Source organism: Phocoena phocoena, chromosome 19 (genome assembly GCF_963924675.1).
Source record: "Phocoena phocoena chromosome 19, mPhoPho1.1, whole genome shotgun sequence".
Lineage (NCBI taxonomy): Eukaryota > Metazoa > Chordata > Mammalia > Artiodactyla > Phocoenidae > Phocoena > Phocoena phocoena.
In genome coordinates this window covers 15,974,872-15,991,912 of record NC_089237.1, presented here as the reverse complement: position 1 = coordinate 15,991,912, position 17,041 = coordinate 15,974,872, and the positions used below count along the sequence as shown (strand labels likewise).

Sequence of the window (17,041 nt, the reverse complement as noted above, 5' to 3'; positions counted from 1 at the left end):
AGATAAAATACACACACACACACACACACACACACACACACACACACACACACTGAATGGGATTAACAGCAGATTAGACACTGCAGAAGAAAAGATTCGTTAGCTTGACGACACAGTAGTAAACCCCATCCAAAATGAAAGAAGAAAAAGACTGGAAACAAAAAAGAACAGAGTATTAGTGAACTGTGGGACAACTTTAAACAGTCTAATATACATGTACTTGAAGTCCCAGAATGAGAGAGAAGGACATGGACAGAAAAAGTATTTGAAGAAATAATGCCCCCAAATTAGCTAAATTTGATGAAAACTATCAACTTACAGATCCAAGGAGCTCAATGAATTTGAAGGCCAAGAAAGGAGAAAACACACTACAGCACATCATAATCAAATGGTTTAATTATCAGTGATAAAGAAAATATCTTAAGAGTCAGAGAAAAGAGAGATTACATACATAGAGAAACAAAAATGAGGATGGCAACAGGCTTCTTGTCAGAAGCAATGCAAGCCAGTAGACAGGAAAGCAACATCTTTAAAGAAAAAAAAACCTGTCAACTAGAATTCCATACCCAGGACTTCCCTGGTGGTCCAATGGGTAAGACTCCGTGCTCCCAATACATGGGGCCCAGGTTCGATCCCTGGTCGGGGAACTGTTAGATCTTGAATTCATGCCACAACTAAGGGTCCACATGCTGAAACTAAGAAGCCCACATGCTGCAACTAATAAGTCCACATGCCACAACTAAAGATTCCGCATGCCTCAACGAAGATTCTGCATGTTGCAACTAAGACATAGTGCAGCCAAAATAAATAAATATTTTAAAAAAAGAATTCAATACCCAGTGAAAATATCTTTCAAAAATAAAAACAAAGGTGAACTTAAAACTTTCTTCTGCATACAAAGGCTGAAAAAAAATTCATTACTAACAGACCTAGACTAGAAGAAATGTTAAAAGAAGTCCTTCAAGATGAAGAAAAAAAAATACCAAATTGAAATTTGGATCTACAGAAAGAAACAGAGCGCCAGAAACAGTAAATATGTGGGTATCTATAAAACAGACTTCTTTTTCTTATTAAAAAAAAGTCTCTGTTAAAGATAACTATTTAAGGCAGAAACTACAACAATCACTCTAAAGTAAAATATATGACAGCAATAGCATACGGACTGAGAGAGGAGCATGAAAATATACCGTTATAAGGTTTTATACTGTATGTGACATGGTAAAGTATTATGTGAAGGTAGACTTTGATAAGTTAAAATGTGTAATATAAACCCTAAAACGACCTCTAAAAAGACAAAATAAAGAGTAAGTGTTAATAAGGCAATGTTATGGGTTGAATTGTATCTCCAAAAGGATATGTTGAAGCCCTAACCCCTGGTACTGTTAATGTGAACTTTTTGGGAAATATGGTCTTTTTAGATGTAATCAAGTTAAGATGAGGTCATCAGGGTGGGCCCTAAATCAACATGACTGATGTCCTAATAAGAAAAAGGAAATCTGAATACAGAGGCACACAGGGAAGATGGCTATGTGGAGACAGAGGCAAATACTGAGTTGTACTACCACAAAATAAGGAATGCCTGGGGCTACCAGAAGCTAGAAAGATAAGGATCCTCTCCTAGTGGCTTCAGAAGAAGCATGGCCTTGTCTATACCTTGATTTTGGATTATAGCTTCTAGAACTGTAAGTGAATAAATTTCTGTTGTTTTAAGCCACCCAGTTTGTGGTACTTTGTTACAGTAGCTGTAGGAAACTAAAATAAGCAATAAAGAAGATAAAGTGGTGTATATCAACTATACCTTAACTTAAAAAAAGAATACAAAGAACACAAAATCATTATAGTTGATGCATATTAGTTAGTATATTTGTTTAAAGTGAAATGTATAATTCAGTAAATTATGTTTATGTATTCTTCAAGACTAGCATATACTTGGCCTGATTAATGCTGCTCTGCAGGAGGCCTCAGGCTCCTTCTCATAACTGAGCCTGAGGCAATCACTGTCACCTGCCTGAGAGCTGGCCCTCATGATGAGACTTACCATCCTGGCATTTTAGAAATATTGAGGCCTTTTATATAGTCAAGGTGTATGCGCACGTACGTCTGTTTTAAGACTTATGGTACATGTTCATTATTTTAGGAGACAAAGTTAGAGCTTTCTCTTAAAATATTAGCTATAATTTATTTTTGAGTCCTTGAACAAGAGAGATCCTACTTAACACCACTTCTGTGTGGAAATGGATTCATTATTTGAAGATTTATTGGAAGATTAGTATTATGATCTGTTTATAGAAATGCATAATAGGGGAAGGGGAGAATAATCTATCTGTACTTGACCAGTGGAGAAGGTCATATAAAAAAAGAAGAAAATTATTTTGGAGGACTGCTCAGAATATCTAGTTCAAACAAATTCATGAGGCAATTTAGAGTAAAAAGGTATTTTAGCTAACTCTTGTCTTTATTTGCATAATAATACTCAACTAAAAATTAAACTCGTTTTTCAGTAAGTTAGAAATTTCAAATTTAACATATTCAAAATTTAAAATAGTCATTCTAGAATTCTTGGGACAGTCAAAACCTGCCTAAACTGAAGGATTACAATCATGTTTCACAATAAGAAACAATATCAAATAATGAACAGTATCAAATAATGACACCATAACAAATACCTTGTTTGTGGGCCAGAACTTTGTGTTTGTGCAACAAGAATTGGAGTTACCTCTCGACTGTTTCCACTCTGTGAGAAGACAGACTTTGTTCCAGTTTGGCCGATTCTGGCAACAGACTGTAAAACACAAAAAGTCTAAGGTTTGAATTATAAATTGCACTGTAAATGATAAAAGACATCATGATGTGCCCATCTACATTTTCCCAATACAAGATTTCATATTATATACAGTCTGTCATCTGAAAACACAAATTATTAATGTCATTATTTATGTCATTTTAGGTTAATTTAATGTTATATTAGAATGAACATCAGCCTATTTCTTCATATTAACCTCAGTATTTTTACCCTTATACTATCCTTTCATCTTTCAACTTTAGTTTCCAGGGAAAGGCTCAAAATTCCTAGAAGCCATTTATTTATATATCTTTCCCAGTTGGGCTAAATGCTGAAGAACTTTAAGACAGCTACTATTCTCAAGATTTATGATCTAACTTAGTATACATAAAAAAATAATAATACAGTAAGATTTTATATCCCTTCTTTGGCACTTAGTAAAAACAGTTCTAGAGTAATTCAGAGGAGTAGATTAAAAAAAAATCATCTGATTATTTTCCAAATTCTAAGAATATTGCTCTTAGAATTAGCATTTCTTTCTGGTGTGTTCAATCTTCTATTAACTGGTCTCTGCTTGCCCCTTCTCTTTTCTCTAATTTACTACCTTATTTCTATTTATTTTAATCACTTAACCTTTTTTTTTCTTTTTTGGCTGCGCCACACGTAATGAGGGATCTTAGTTCCCCGACCAAGGATGAAGCCATGTCCCCCTGCAGTGGAAGCACAGAGCCTTAACCACTGGACCACCAGGGAAGTCCTCACTTAACTTCTTTATAAAGTGATCTCTGGCTACTGTGTCAGTGGATACTAAAAAATTTTTTTTACTACCAAATTAAGATCTTTAGCTACTCTCTCTTTCCCGAGGAGAGCCTGGCCATTTTAACCCTTCAATTATTATTTCTATCACTTGGCCAGAGTCTTTCCTCTATAACTAACTATCCACTGAATATTTTCACCTAATCTACCACTCCCTTCAATAAAACTTTTATAACACTTCCTCCTTTTCCTTCCCCAGATTAGCACCTCTACATTCACCCAAGGGACAAAACTTAGTCAACTCTGGTCCTTATTTAGCAAAGTACTATGTACTAAACTCACTACTTGGTTTGATATTTTTAGTTGATACTGCAGGCAGACCTAGAAGTATACCTTTTCCAGGAATGTCTTGTAATAGAACAGAGGCAGAAGAGGTTGAGACAGGAAGAGGTTTTGACTGGGCAATGAAATCATGTACCTGTTCATCGCCTAACTTGTCCTTAATTACTCTGACTCACATGGTTTTGGCCTACTTCACCTGGCATGCTAACCACCATCCTACTATGCCTTCTCATAACTGTAATAAACTAATTTCCACACTTATATTTCACTCGCATAATAATACAACGGCAGGTAGGTGCCAACTTTTAAAAAATCCTATTTAAAATAATCCACATATTAACTACTTTATAGTCCCTGTTTACCACTCTTGAAGTTCCTATTATCACTCATTAAGAAGCTATCATAGGAAAAAATTTTGCTGACTCTAAGGAAGTTCAGGAGTAAGAGTAAAAACAAAACAAGAAGCAACATGTCTCTCTAGGAGGGTAAAAGGGCTGTATCAGTCATTCACATACCAGTTTGACTCATTTAGCTTCCATTTCTTAAACATCTATTAAGCATGGCAATAAGTATTTTACATATAACTAATTTAATTCTTACATAAGATACCCTGCACCACGGATATGTTTTAAATAAACAGCGCTTTGGCTTCTACTGCCACAGACTTTAATAAAAGAATATTATAAAAAGAGTCGCAGTTGCAACTCAGTCTTGTTGCAGTATTTACTATAAGGATACTGTGAAATATTTTTCATTTTACGATACATTTACTACATATTTACTCCACCTGTATGAGGATCCACTATAAAAATTTTATTATCAGAAATAGCTGGCTTTATCATGTTAATTAGTAAAATTAAAAAACAAACATAGTGGTGGGGATAAGCAAAAACTATGGCAGGTATAATTTCCATTATTTACCTTCGAAGTGATAGAAACAATCTTAATTTTGTTTTTTAAAAAAAGGAAATTAAACATCTGAATGTTTATTTAGCTATATGCTGAAATAAACTATACTTGTGAGTTACAAACTTACATGGCCAAAAGAGCAACCAGCTTTGTGTCTCCTACTATGACTGGAGGCTATGATAATGACAACTTTCTTTTACATTTAGATAAACTCTCCTAAGGCAACAGCAATTAAAGAAAGTTAGATTCTGAAATTGCCTTTAACAGATTGGAATTTTAAATGAATTTCCTTCATCAATACCAAAACTGTATTTTACATGGAAAATACCTTTTTTGAAGGGGCTCCGGTTGATGGCACGTCAATTACAGAAGATGTATTAGTGTAGTTTTGTAAATAGGATCCATCTCCAGGACTTGGGGTTTCTAATGGCAAAATCCCAAAACTGAGAAGAGGTTGAAATCAAGGTGTCAAAAAGTCATCAAGGCATATATAAAGCAGCAGTATACTTAAATTAGAAGGTCTAAAAGGAAGAGAATGGCAAATCAGTCTTGGGGGCATTTAGGATTTGAGGGGCAGATTAAAAATAAGCTGTGAATGTAGACTATTCCACCCACCATAACTAAAATTAAAAAAAAAAAAATCAAACAATAAACTACATTGAGCAGCAACTACTGACTCAGGAGATTTATTAGAAATAAAGAAGAGTGGATTTGTAAAAGCTAAGATCCAAATTATCAAATTACTTCAAATTCTTGGAATTTATGGGATTTAGACCCTATTACAGAGAAAATGTCTCCAGAAGCCAATGAACACATCTGTGGATTCAATGAGTTTTGTAATCTCATGGTCACACTATTTTAGTAGCTCCCTGGAACTGGGACCCAACTCATAGTCTGTTTTAACATATAATTTTTTTTTTTTTTTTTTGCGGTACGCGGGCCTCTCACTGTTGTGGCCTCTCCCGCTGTGGAGCACAGGCTCCGGACGCGCAGGCTCAGCAGCCATGGCTCATGGGCCCAGCCGCTCGGCGGCACGTGGGATCTTCCCGGACCGGGGCACGAACCCGTGTCCCCTGCATCGGCAGGCGGACTCTCTCTCAACCACTGCGCCTCCAGGGAAGCCCCTAACATATAATTTTTTATTTTGATTCTTTTGGATATGCTTCCTCTGGGCTGGGTTCCTATATTTATATATACATATATTTCTGATAATTTGACAAAATATTTCATATCAATAGGTGTCAATTCTTCCTTCCCATTTTGGAATACAGTACTTTAACAATAACCACTGCTGTCACTCTGATTATTATCATAAGCAATCCAACATTTTAAGAGGTTCACTGATGCACAGCCATAAACACAATAGTTTTTAATGCATACACCAGCTGAATAAGGCATGTTTTTAAATTTTCTCCAATATTTAAGACGGAATTTTTATCACAGGTACTGTATTTCTATTACTTCATTTTCTGAAAATGGAATAGGTTCATTATTGACTTATTAAATACCTCTATTTACATAATGATTTAGAAGTTGCTGTTCATATTAATTTATATTATTAATATAGGAATTACTATATGATCGTTTAATATTACAGCACATTTTAAAGTATCTTTTATTTGTCTTACCTTGGGGTTAATGGGCTAAGAGCAGCTGGTCCTCCTAATAAACTTCGACCAGTTTTTGGTTTATTTTGAACTTGTTTAGATAATATGGAAGTTCCTGTTCCAAGAGGGACAGTATCTGGTGAAATTACAGCTGAATCAATATAAGACACTGAAGAATCTGTATTCAATGAGTACTTTGAATTGGAAGATTCTAAATTCAATCTGTTTAATTCCTGAAACAGAAAATTTCTACCATGTCATTTATGATACATTATTTAGTTCAGATCATTGATTTTCATTTTCACAATATTTTGAACACTAGTGTATAATACACTTACAATTGTGTCCTGGGGTGTTTCTGTAAGAACTGTCTCAGGCTGTCTGTGAGATAAACTATGATTAGATACTAGTGTTGTGCAAGAGTTGGGCAGACAGCTGCTAAAGTTCTGTAAAGATGTTAATTTAAATGTTTGGTCAGGATCTGGCTTTTCACCTGTGAAGGGGAAAAAAAAAAGTTTGCCTCTGAGGAAACAAAGGTTAAATTTTTTTTTCAAGCATGCATAAATCAGTGGAAATATGGCCTTATCCAAAGTTTTAAAGTTCTTCTGTTTCAGTGAATCAGATTTATCTCCCAAAAGCCCATCCATCAATTTATCGTAAAAATTTACCCCTAAGATAAAGCTGTAAATTCAGGAAATAAACTAAACCACAATGACACTGACTTTAAATATAATAAATCACAGAAGAATGCAGATTTCTGTGTTTGTTTTAAAGCAGAAAGCAAATAGATCTCATTCTGCTCAAGGTAAGGAGTTGAGGGTGAAACCCTGTAGAAATCATACTAAAGTTTTGAGCACTTCCATGTAAAGACACAACAATGTTTTAAAATGATCCTTCATGCATCCTGGAACATATATACTGAGACACTCTCCCCCCATATTATCCAGGTCTTATTTATAGAACAGTTTCTGCTCTGGGCATTCTTTTAATTTCTTTTCTTACCCAGAATGCTGTTTTGGCTAGTGTTATACTCACAATACAACTCATTCTAGAGGACACAAGAATGGGCACATTATTCCTAAAACATATGATTCTACCTTATTTCTTGTTCTCAATTTTAAAAACCCTTAGCTTTGAAAAATACTTTTCTTGTGGATAATTTGTATCACTCTCCAAAAATTAAGCAGGGGAAAAAAAAGAAGAAGAAGAAATGGAAGAACCCTCCCGTAGCCACCTCTACAAGCTTACCTATTTCACATAATGATTCAAAGGGGGACCAGAGGAAAGGATTTAAACTAAGGCTCTTTTGGTAACATTCTGATCCTTTGGCAAGCCGATCTGTCTTGCTGTAAAGACAAACAAATAGATTAGACAAGCTATAAAATCTAAAACATCTATTACAAAGAAACTTTTGATACAGAAAATTAGGTAAATCTTATATAAGTTCTGAGAGTACTCTGCTAGATTCTTTCTTAAATTATCAATTTCTCCTTCTTACCATCCTCCAACCTCTATTATTTAGGGCAGTTCAAGTCAAAAGTCAGGTAAAAGCAAACAGAACATGAATTGAAAGGAATGTTAACAAAATAAACAAGCTATCATAGCCTTCTTAAATACTATATTGCTTTTAATTTCCTGTTGGATATTAGAATTACTGAGGAAATATGGAAAACACCCAAATATTTCAGTCTTATTGTTGATTTTAAATATAAATCCCAGTGGTAATTTTGAAAGTGAATTAAATGCTTCAAATAATAGCACATTTAAATGATCAGATTTTTTAACAAAGTAGAGGTGGTAGCTCTTAACTTAAAGGAAAATTCACGTTTCTTTCTAAATTGGGTATATAAAGGCTCACATTTAGAATATAAACAACATTCTTGGGACTCTATATACTTGAAACAATCTGGAAATTATTAGAACAGCATTGTTGCCTCCCTAGCTTTTATTTTATTTTAAATTAATTAATTATATTTTATTTTTGGCTGCGCTGAGTCTTCATTGCTGCGCATGGGCTTTCCCTAGTTGCAGCGAGTGGGGCTACTCTTTGTTGTGGTGCATGGGCTTCTCCTTGTGGTGGCTTCTCTTGTTGTGGAGCACGGGCTCTAGGCGTTCAAGCTTCAATAGTTGTGGCACGTGGGCTCAGTAGTTGTGGCTCACGGGCTCTAGGGCGCAGGCTCAGTAGTTGTGGCGCACGGGCTTAGTTGCTCTGCGGAATGTGGGATCTTCCCGGACCAGGGCTCGAACCTGTGTCCCCTGCATTGGCAGGCAGATTCTTAAGCACTGCGCCACCAGGGAAGCCCCTCCCTAGCTTTTAAATGGGGGAAGATGGGATTGAGGGTTAGTGAGACTTGTTGGAGCTTTCAGGTTAAAAAATATTATTCACCTGGTCTAAGGTTGAAATTCTTCATTATCTAATGGAAAAAAATTAAGATACAGCAATTTTTCCAAAACCCTAAGGTTTTATAAGGACCAGATGGCATCTAACCAAGATTTTCAAAACAACCTTCAAATTAAACTATCAGTTAAAACATAATCTGTTTATGTGCTGTCAGTGTATCTCAGAGAACTGAAAAGAAGACCCCTTTGGGTAACTATATATTGGTGTGCCTTACTTTCAAATTTTGCAAGTGAATAGAAACTAGAATAAATGATGTAATAAAGACAAGAAAATACCACTAGTTGAAGACTATCTAGCTTCCCACATTTGCCTAATTTGACCCAATAAACACATAGACAAAGAAGGAAGCAGGAGCAGGAGGCAGGCTTTCAGAAAATGTAAGTTTTATCAGTCTATATCTAGGATTGCTTAGATGAAATTTCTTAAAGGAACAATAGTTGTAACAAGAATAATATAATCATTTACCATGGATAGAGGGGTAACTTAAAAATAGGAAACAAAGCAAAGACATAAAAAGAGTATTTTTTGAAAGTAATAATTAGGAGTGGAAAGTGTCAAATCAATGCTCAGGAACTTTTAACATAAGGCCATGAAAAGAAAAGTACAGTGAAATCTCAATGTTTGACCTAAACTAACTCATGTTATACAGCCCCCTCATTGCTTATATAACTAATTATGGTTTGTCTATTTCTTTACCTTTTTTTTTTTTAAGATTTTTTTTTTTTGATGTGGACCATTTTTAAAGTCCTTATTGAATTTGTTACAATACTGCTTCTGTTTTTGTTTTGGCTTTTTGGCCAGGAGGCATGTGAGATCTCAGCTCCCCGACCAGGGATTGAACCTGCACTCCCTGCACTGGACAGCGAAGTCTTAACCAACGGACCACCAGGGGAGTCCCCAATTTATTTATCTTTCATGTGTGCTCTCTTGCAATTGATTATAAGCTTTCTGAGGACAGGAAATTAGATTTCTCATTTTTATATTACCTCTTTCCTGTTTACAATAGCCTCACCCCCTTGCTTTGCTTGTACAATATATCATAAAATACTTTTACTAATAATTTTTAAAGTTGCATTGAGGAAAATATATGAATTACTTAAATGGCCAGAAAAGTGGTGGACGAACTGATGAAGCAAAGATAAAATAATCTATTCAAGAAAAAATATTATGAAAATGTAAGAGGTGATCATTTGTGATGAAAATCCTCTTCTCCAGTATTATGTAAATTATATTCTCTTTTTACATTAGCAAAAGGTAACTTTTCTTAAACCTTTGATAAGTTGGCAAGGCTGATTTTTATAATAAGCCATGACCTGATTAATAGACCATAAAATAAATGTAAAACAAAATGTCTGCTAAGAAGAGATTAGATATACACACACATGCACACACATGGATAGATACTGGTATGTATAAATATTGGGTTGGCCAAAAAGTTCGTTTGGGATGTTACGGAAAAACCTGAACAAACTTTTTGGCCAACCCAATAACATAAAAGTTAACTGGTGAAGAAGCAAGATGTGGGCTTACAATAACCAAATCTGGGAGACAGATCTCTGTTCAATAGAGAGATAAAAAGGGGGAAAGATGTAATAAAATTAAGCTGCCTGGAGTGCCCCAACTTTAGATGGATTTTTTTAAAAACTAAAACTCCGAAAGAAGTTTCCCAAAGAATTGGGGTTAAAAAAAACTATTTAAATGGCACTGGGAAGAAATAGGTTAATCTAAGAACCAAACTTAGTATCAGCTGTGTCCTAAAGATGCACGTTTCATGTGGTATTGTAGACAAAAAGACCAATGATTGTCTACATCAAAATACTGGAGATAAAAGATAACCTAACAAGCTGTAGCTTCAAAACAATAACACATGGGTTTCTAGATTATGGGGTGCAACTTTGGTCACAAGACAGGTGTATGATGACTGAAATGAAGCGCCAGTTTTTGAAGCAGCGTTGTGCCCCATTGGATACTTAATCTTTTAAACTTTATGATGAATAAAAATAACCCATCCTTATTTCTCTGAGGAAGGGGAAAAACCTTCCTTCTTCATGGTTAGGACTTGATAAAACTGCACCTTCAAAAACTTTTAAACAAGTGATCTTGTTTTAAAATAATTAGTAATATATATATAGCACTTTTGTGATTTAACACCTTCCCTTACTTTGTTTTATTAAATAATGTTATATAAATGATATCGTAGTGTATGTAAAATTTTGAAATTGGCTTTTTTCACTTGTCATAATGCCCTTGAAATCCAAGTTATTGTGTTTATCAATCGTTTGTTCCTCTTTATTGCTGAGTAGTAGTTCATTGTATGGATGCAGTTTTTTTATTCATTCACCCACTGAATTTGAGTTGATTCTATTTTTGGGCTTTTACAAATAAATCTGCTACGAATATTCATGTACAAGTACCATTTTACATTCTCACCAGCAATGTATGAGAAATCCCATTGCTCTGCATCCCCATTAGCACTTGATATTGTCAATACTTTTAATTTTAGCCATTTTAATAGGCATGTAATAGCTTCTAATGGTAGTTGCTTTTCCTTAATGGCTAATGATTTGGTACATCTTTTCATGTGCTTATTTACCATTCACATACCCTCTCTGGTGAAGTGTCCGTTCAAGATCTTGCCCATTTTCTAATTTTCTTATTATTGAGAAGTTAAAAGAAACAAAAACGACTCTTCTATCAAGTCTTTCCTAGTTACCATCTTACCTCTCTTCTTAACTGGGTAGAACTGATTATTCCCTCATTTGAACAGAATACTGCTCAAATTTTATCATAGCACTTAAATTGTGATGATAAAAATTTATAAACTTTTGTTTACTACTTCTTTCCTCCTACACTTTATTATAAACCTTTTGGGGATGGAGAGGAGGACAGTGAGTTATTTATCTTTACATTCCTAGTGCCAAGTATGGTGTCTAGCCATAATAGGGGACGGATCTCAAAGTATTTCGAACAAATGACAAGAATCATAGTTGCATGAACTAAATCCATTACTCCAAGTCCTTCTATTAAGATAAATGAAGATATTGGTATTATATCTTTACTTACTCCTGTTCTCAAAAGAGTGGTGCCATCTGAAAATGAGCCCCAAATTTCAGTCAAATAATTTATTCTGTTCAAAAAGGTATTTTCAAGGTTTTTTTTAAAAACTGCTATTCAAACTAGCCTCAATTTACCTTAGAACAGATGCTAACCTAATTCTTTAGATAAGCAATCCTCAATCATTTCTCCCACATGCAACAGATGACATTTACACATGAAATACCCTCCCATGGGCAGTTGAACAATTCCTGTTACCTAATTACTCCCCAACTCAGAGTATTTCAGAATAAAAATCAGTGAGAACAATATTACCATAGTGATAACTCTGAATTCATTCTCACTTGCTTTTAAGAGACTTAATTTAAAATAAATGTAAATAAATTTTAAGATTATTTGTAAAATCACTATCATTTCAGCTACCATCATAGGAAATTTGTCAAATTCATTATGACATACCAGATGGGAACTGCTATTCTTTATTACTGAAACATGACTTCATGCCTCTTTCTAAGGAGCAGTGGTGATATTTAATATCATAGAAAAAACTTCACTCTTTGCTTCTTTTTCCTCGGTAGGTCACATGAAGATATTCTCCTCACCCAAGGTAAAAAAAAACCCACATGCGCACTCAATTGTTAGGTAGTGCTGCTGTAGCTATTTATCATTAAAGCAAAGTGGACAGTCATAGACAGGATCAAAATCTCTACTGTTTTACAGGTTTAACAAGATCACGGAACTACAAGACTGTGTACTACTCAACCAAATGCTATTTGATAAACACAGATCAACATAGGTTTTTTTAAAACCACAAAGCATTCTAGTACTGGAAACAAATTTCTGGTAATTTGAATCATTCTTACTTACCAATATACATGTCCCAACAATGAAAGAGTAAAGCAAGCTGAATCACCAAACTCAGTAACAATATCATCATGGCTTTTCTGCTTATTAAACACTCCACCAGATAAGATCTGTTCCCCTTCTGCAAGCCTTTAAAACACAAATTTACACATTAAAAAAAAAAAGTCAATATAAAAAGCAGTGTGTGTAAAGACATTCTTCATTACTAATGTACCTCTTACTATGGAGACAAAGTAAATCTTAAAATTTCAGTATTACTTTTAAAAACAGAAACAGTTACCTTTATTCTCTCTACGTACAAATCTAGTCTGAGCAACATACACATTACTCACGTCAAAAGAAACGGAAGACCATTATACTGGGGGGAAAATATGAATGGTTCTTCATTAACAGATGTGGCGGTCCTTCTTAATTCTACAATTCCTTGAAGTATGAATTTGCAAGCAGGTTAAACAAGACTAACATATTAATTAAAAACTGCATACTTAATGGCCTCAGTTATTTTTAGGTTTACAAATAAAACCTGAAGAGCACTTCATCTCTATTTATCAATTATGTTTTCTTGATATAGAAAATTACAAATGTTCCCCAAAGGGAAAAGAAATTTGCCTGATTTCACTATGTATTTTTAGCATATCAGAGTTTGTAATGGTTTGTGTTTTAAAGTTTTTTCCAAATCATCATGTGGAAAACTCTCAAGTAAGCTTACATAGTATATCCGAAACATAAAACTTGATATCTAAAGTTCTGTTACTATCAGTGGGACTTTTTAAAAACTATAAATATTTATAAATGGGATAAGAATGTCTAATATAAGAACTGGCTTAAGAAACTGGTAAATTAAATAAGTATATTTTAAAGAATTTAACATTAGAATCTTTGGAGTAGAAATAATTCAATAACAAATGTCTCAGAAATTTTATATATATTTTAGCTAGCTTTAATTTAAAAGTCATCAATTAGACACTGGACAAATAAAATATTTAGCAGACTATGGAGACTTTATGAGGCTTATTTGTATTCTCTCACTGTAAATCTACAGACTAAATACAAAGGCTTTTACAATTATCTGTTTAGTCACCTTTACCATTATTCCATTTCTCACAGCACAGAAAACAGTTTGACAAAATACAGCTAGCTAAATCTCTAGCTGCCTCCAGATTCAGAATATGGACAGCTGACTTGGTTGAACTGTACTGTGCAAAAGAAATGTTCTCCTGAATCTGCCTCCTTGCTTCAAAGGAGTAATGGTTCCCAAACAGAATGATCTTGAAAGGCAAATAATTACACAACTATCTAGACACAAGGGAGCATTAATCTCAGATGAACTGGTAAGTTAGGTTTTCAGGCTTATTCCAACTGGTCTAGCAATGAAAGCAAAGGAGAAGAAATAACACTTAGGATCATTTTAGAAAATGATTGGAATTAGTTATAACAGGTTTCTCCAGAGTTAAATTCTATTATTTATACCATAACAATGAAATCTCTCCATAACAAAATAATAATGCCATAAGCAGCAGGGTAAACATTTCAAAAGTTACTGAAATAGACAAACCTCTACTATCAAAAGAGGGGAGAAAGGGAGTCAGTCAGAGTTTAATCCATCAAAAGAATTTTATCCAGAATTCTACAGTGTAAGTAGAACAAAATTAGATAGAAAAGATTTAGAAACTTACTTGCTGAGATCAACACAACATTTTGCAAGCAGGTATTTACATTGTGGTGTAGTACAACTGTGTCCTTTCAAGAGTCTATATGCTTTATATGCCTTTCCTGAGCGGTAATAACAGGTTGCCAGTAAAAACAAGGCTTCTTCTGAGTGTACTAAGAACACACACACAAGAAAAATTGGCTATTATTCAGTATGTTGAATGGTAATCATTTTCACCTACCAATAGGTAAACAAGTTTAGCAACAACAAAAAAAATCAGGCATGTTATTTAATACAAAAAACAATTTATTAATTCAAATTTGAATTAAGGACAAATACTTTTCTGACAGAAAAGTTAGTTCCCCAAGGAACCAAGGAAATAATACAATGAAGACAATTGTAGTATTCTCTGTAAATCTTTAAGGAAAGCAAACACATGCACACAACTACCCTTAAATAGACTACCAGAAAAGCATCTTGTTTTTATGTAGTATTTTTCTAATAGACTCTTTGAGAGGACAGAAGTCAAATTTCATGAGAGGGAAACTCAGGGTTATAAACGTAATTATCAATCTGTACATTAAAAAAAGACCAGATTGGAACACAAACAAACACAAAAAACCAACCCACTTACTTCTAACACCAAATATACACTAGAGTATATTCAAGATAATTTAAGAAAAAGGAAAAAAATTTCTAAATTGTGAATATCCACACTATTTAAACACTCAATTGACAGACTTGACACCTGTCCAGTAACAATAATTAAACTGCTCTTTAATGACAAGAGCAGAATTATTTATCAACCGCTTGCCTTTTCTTTACATTAGGAAATGCCTTCGTTAATGAAATGTGGCACTTTTCCCCTTATTTACTCTCTTCCAAACTGACCATCACCTCACTTCTATCCTCACAACCTCACAACCAATCCAGATAAGAGTTTTTTTTTCTTTTTGGCCACGCCACGTGGCATGTGGGATCTTAGTTCCCCAATGGACCAGGGATCGAACCCGTGCTCCCTGCAGTAGAAGCACGGAGTCTTAACCACTGGACAGCCAGGGAAGTCCCCAGATGAGAGTCTAGAAAGGTAACAATAAAGGGGATAGAAAGAAAGAGGGGAAAATCTGTTCTGTGCTTCTAAAAATGGGTTATGTAATAATATCAAGGCGCTGAGGGATCATCTAAGCCAGTGGTTCCTGAAGTGTGGTCCCTATACCAGCATCAGCATGACTTTGGAGCTTGTTAGAAATGGAAATTCTTGGGCCCCATATCAGCTCAGACCCCTAAAATCAGTAATTCTGGGAGTGGGGACCAGTAATCTGTGCTGTAATAAACCCTTCAGGTGATTTTGATGCATGCTAAAGTTTGAGAATCACTGTTTTAAAGTACAGATAAACTTGCCACATCTTCCTGAAAAGTTAACTCAAAGATGTGGGATAAAAAAGTAATTTGAAATTTTCCTGTTATAAAGATTTTCCTTTTTCTTTTCTTTATTTTTCTTTTCTTTCTTTCTTTCTTCTTTTCTTTGCTGCTGTTGTTGTATGTCATGTATGTGCAAGCAAAACCCAACAGAACCCTTCTTCTCTGGTCCATTTTATTTTTCATGAAATCCTAGTATAAAAAACAGTGTACAATAAATGACATGTAGTAAATGATAAGAAATTTTAGCATATATGTGTTAATAGGATCTATAGTAGTATCTGTGATTCAGAAGCAAAAAAATGAATGAGGAGCTCTACTGCAGTGGGAACAAACTGTTAATTTCATTGAAATACAAGTGCTAATTCACATAAGTTTGAAAGTGTGATTTCTTATAGATTTTGCAAAGGCCTAGTTTCTTGTCATCTAAAAAATTAAGCTTTTAAAAACTAGTTATACCAATAAACAATGGCTCCCAAAAACTAGTTCAACTTTCAGCTAAAAAAATGCTTTATCAAATGTTTGTTTACAAACACTTATGTTTAGGTCCAATTTTCACTGTAGTAAAATTTCCTAATACTGAAACTCCTCTTCTTACAAACAGGTTAGGCTTCAAATATAGGTTAGGTCATTTAATAAAAGCCCAAAATAATTAAGAGGAGCTTAAGCTTGCATCCTTCAGGGACATTTCCATCAAATGGGAAGATGAATTTGTCCCTCAGTGCTTTCACACACACAATATTTGGTATAAAGATACCAAATATTGTGTGTGTGATTCTAGTGTCATACTGCAACTACTTTTTTGAAGTGTGATGACTTAAAAACTATATGTTTAAGTGAGATTATAGATTGGAGGTTTAAACAAATCTTAAGCTTAATGAAACTATAAGATAGTGAAGTAAATCCAGAACAACTTGAAGGGTTGTAAAACACATGGAGAGACATGGGTGGTTTTTGAGGCTTCCCAGAAATAACCTGACAGCCCCAAACATAGCTAGTGAACCAGCAGTAAGTGGCTATAATAAATCTAAAAAAGGTAGAGTTCTGACAAATAGATTTCATCTGGAACAGTAACGCCAACTGACTGACAGTGGCTGCCTCAAGTACTAAACTCAGAAAAATTCTAAGGTTGATCATGGCTTTGCCAGTAAGTGTGCAAAGATCAAAATACCAGGATCTGGAAATAGTTATAGATGTCTGCATGACATTTATTTGCCATCCTTTATTAACAGCCTTAATTAAAATATGTGATTGGG

At 34.3% G+C, this 17,041-nt stretch overlaps 1 protein-coding gene across 1 annotated transcript in view; it reads right to left on the bottom strand.

Moving 5' to 3' along the window:
* The window catches only part of CDC27 (cell division cycle 27), a 58,751-nt gene that overhangs the window by 23,934 nt on the left and 17,776 nt on the right, over positions 1 to 17,041 (bottom strand). Inside the window, exons 3-9 of the mRNA XM_065896526.1 lie at positions 14,392 to 14,539; positions 12,719 to 12,844; positions 7,645 to 7,742; positions 6,735 to 6,889; positions 6,418 to 6,629; positions 5,118 to 5,232; positions 2,667 to 2,782 (exon numbers count right to left, since the gene is read on the bottom strand). Of these exons, the coding sequence (XP_065752598.1) occupies positions 2,667 to 2,782; positions 5,118 to 5,232; positions 6,418 to 6,629; positions 6,735 to 6,889; positions 7,645 to 7,742; positions 12,719 to 12,844; positions 14,392 to 14,539 (970 nt within the window). The remainder of the gene's footprint in view (positions 1 to 2,666; positions 2,783 to 5,117; positions 5,233 to 6,417; positions 6,630 to 6,734; positions 6,890 to 7,644; positions 7,743 to 12,718; positions 12,845 to 14,391; positions 14,540 to 17,041) is intronic.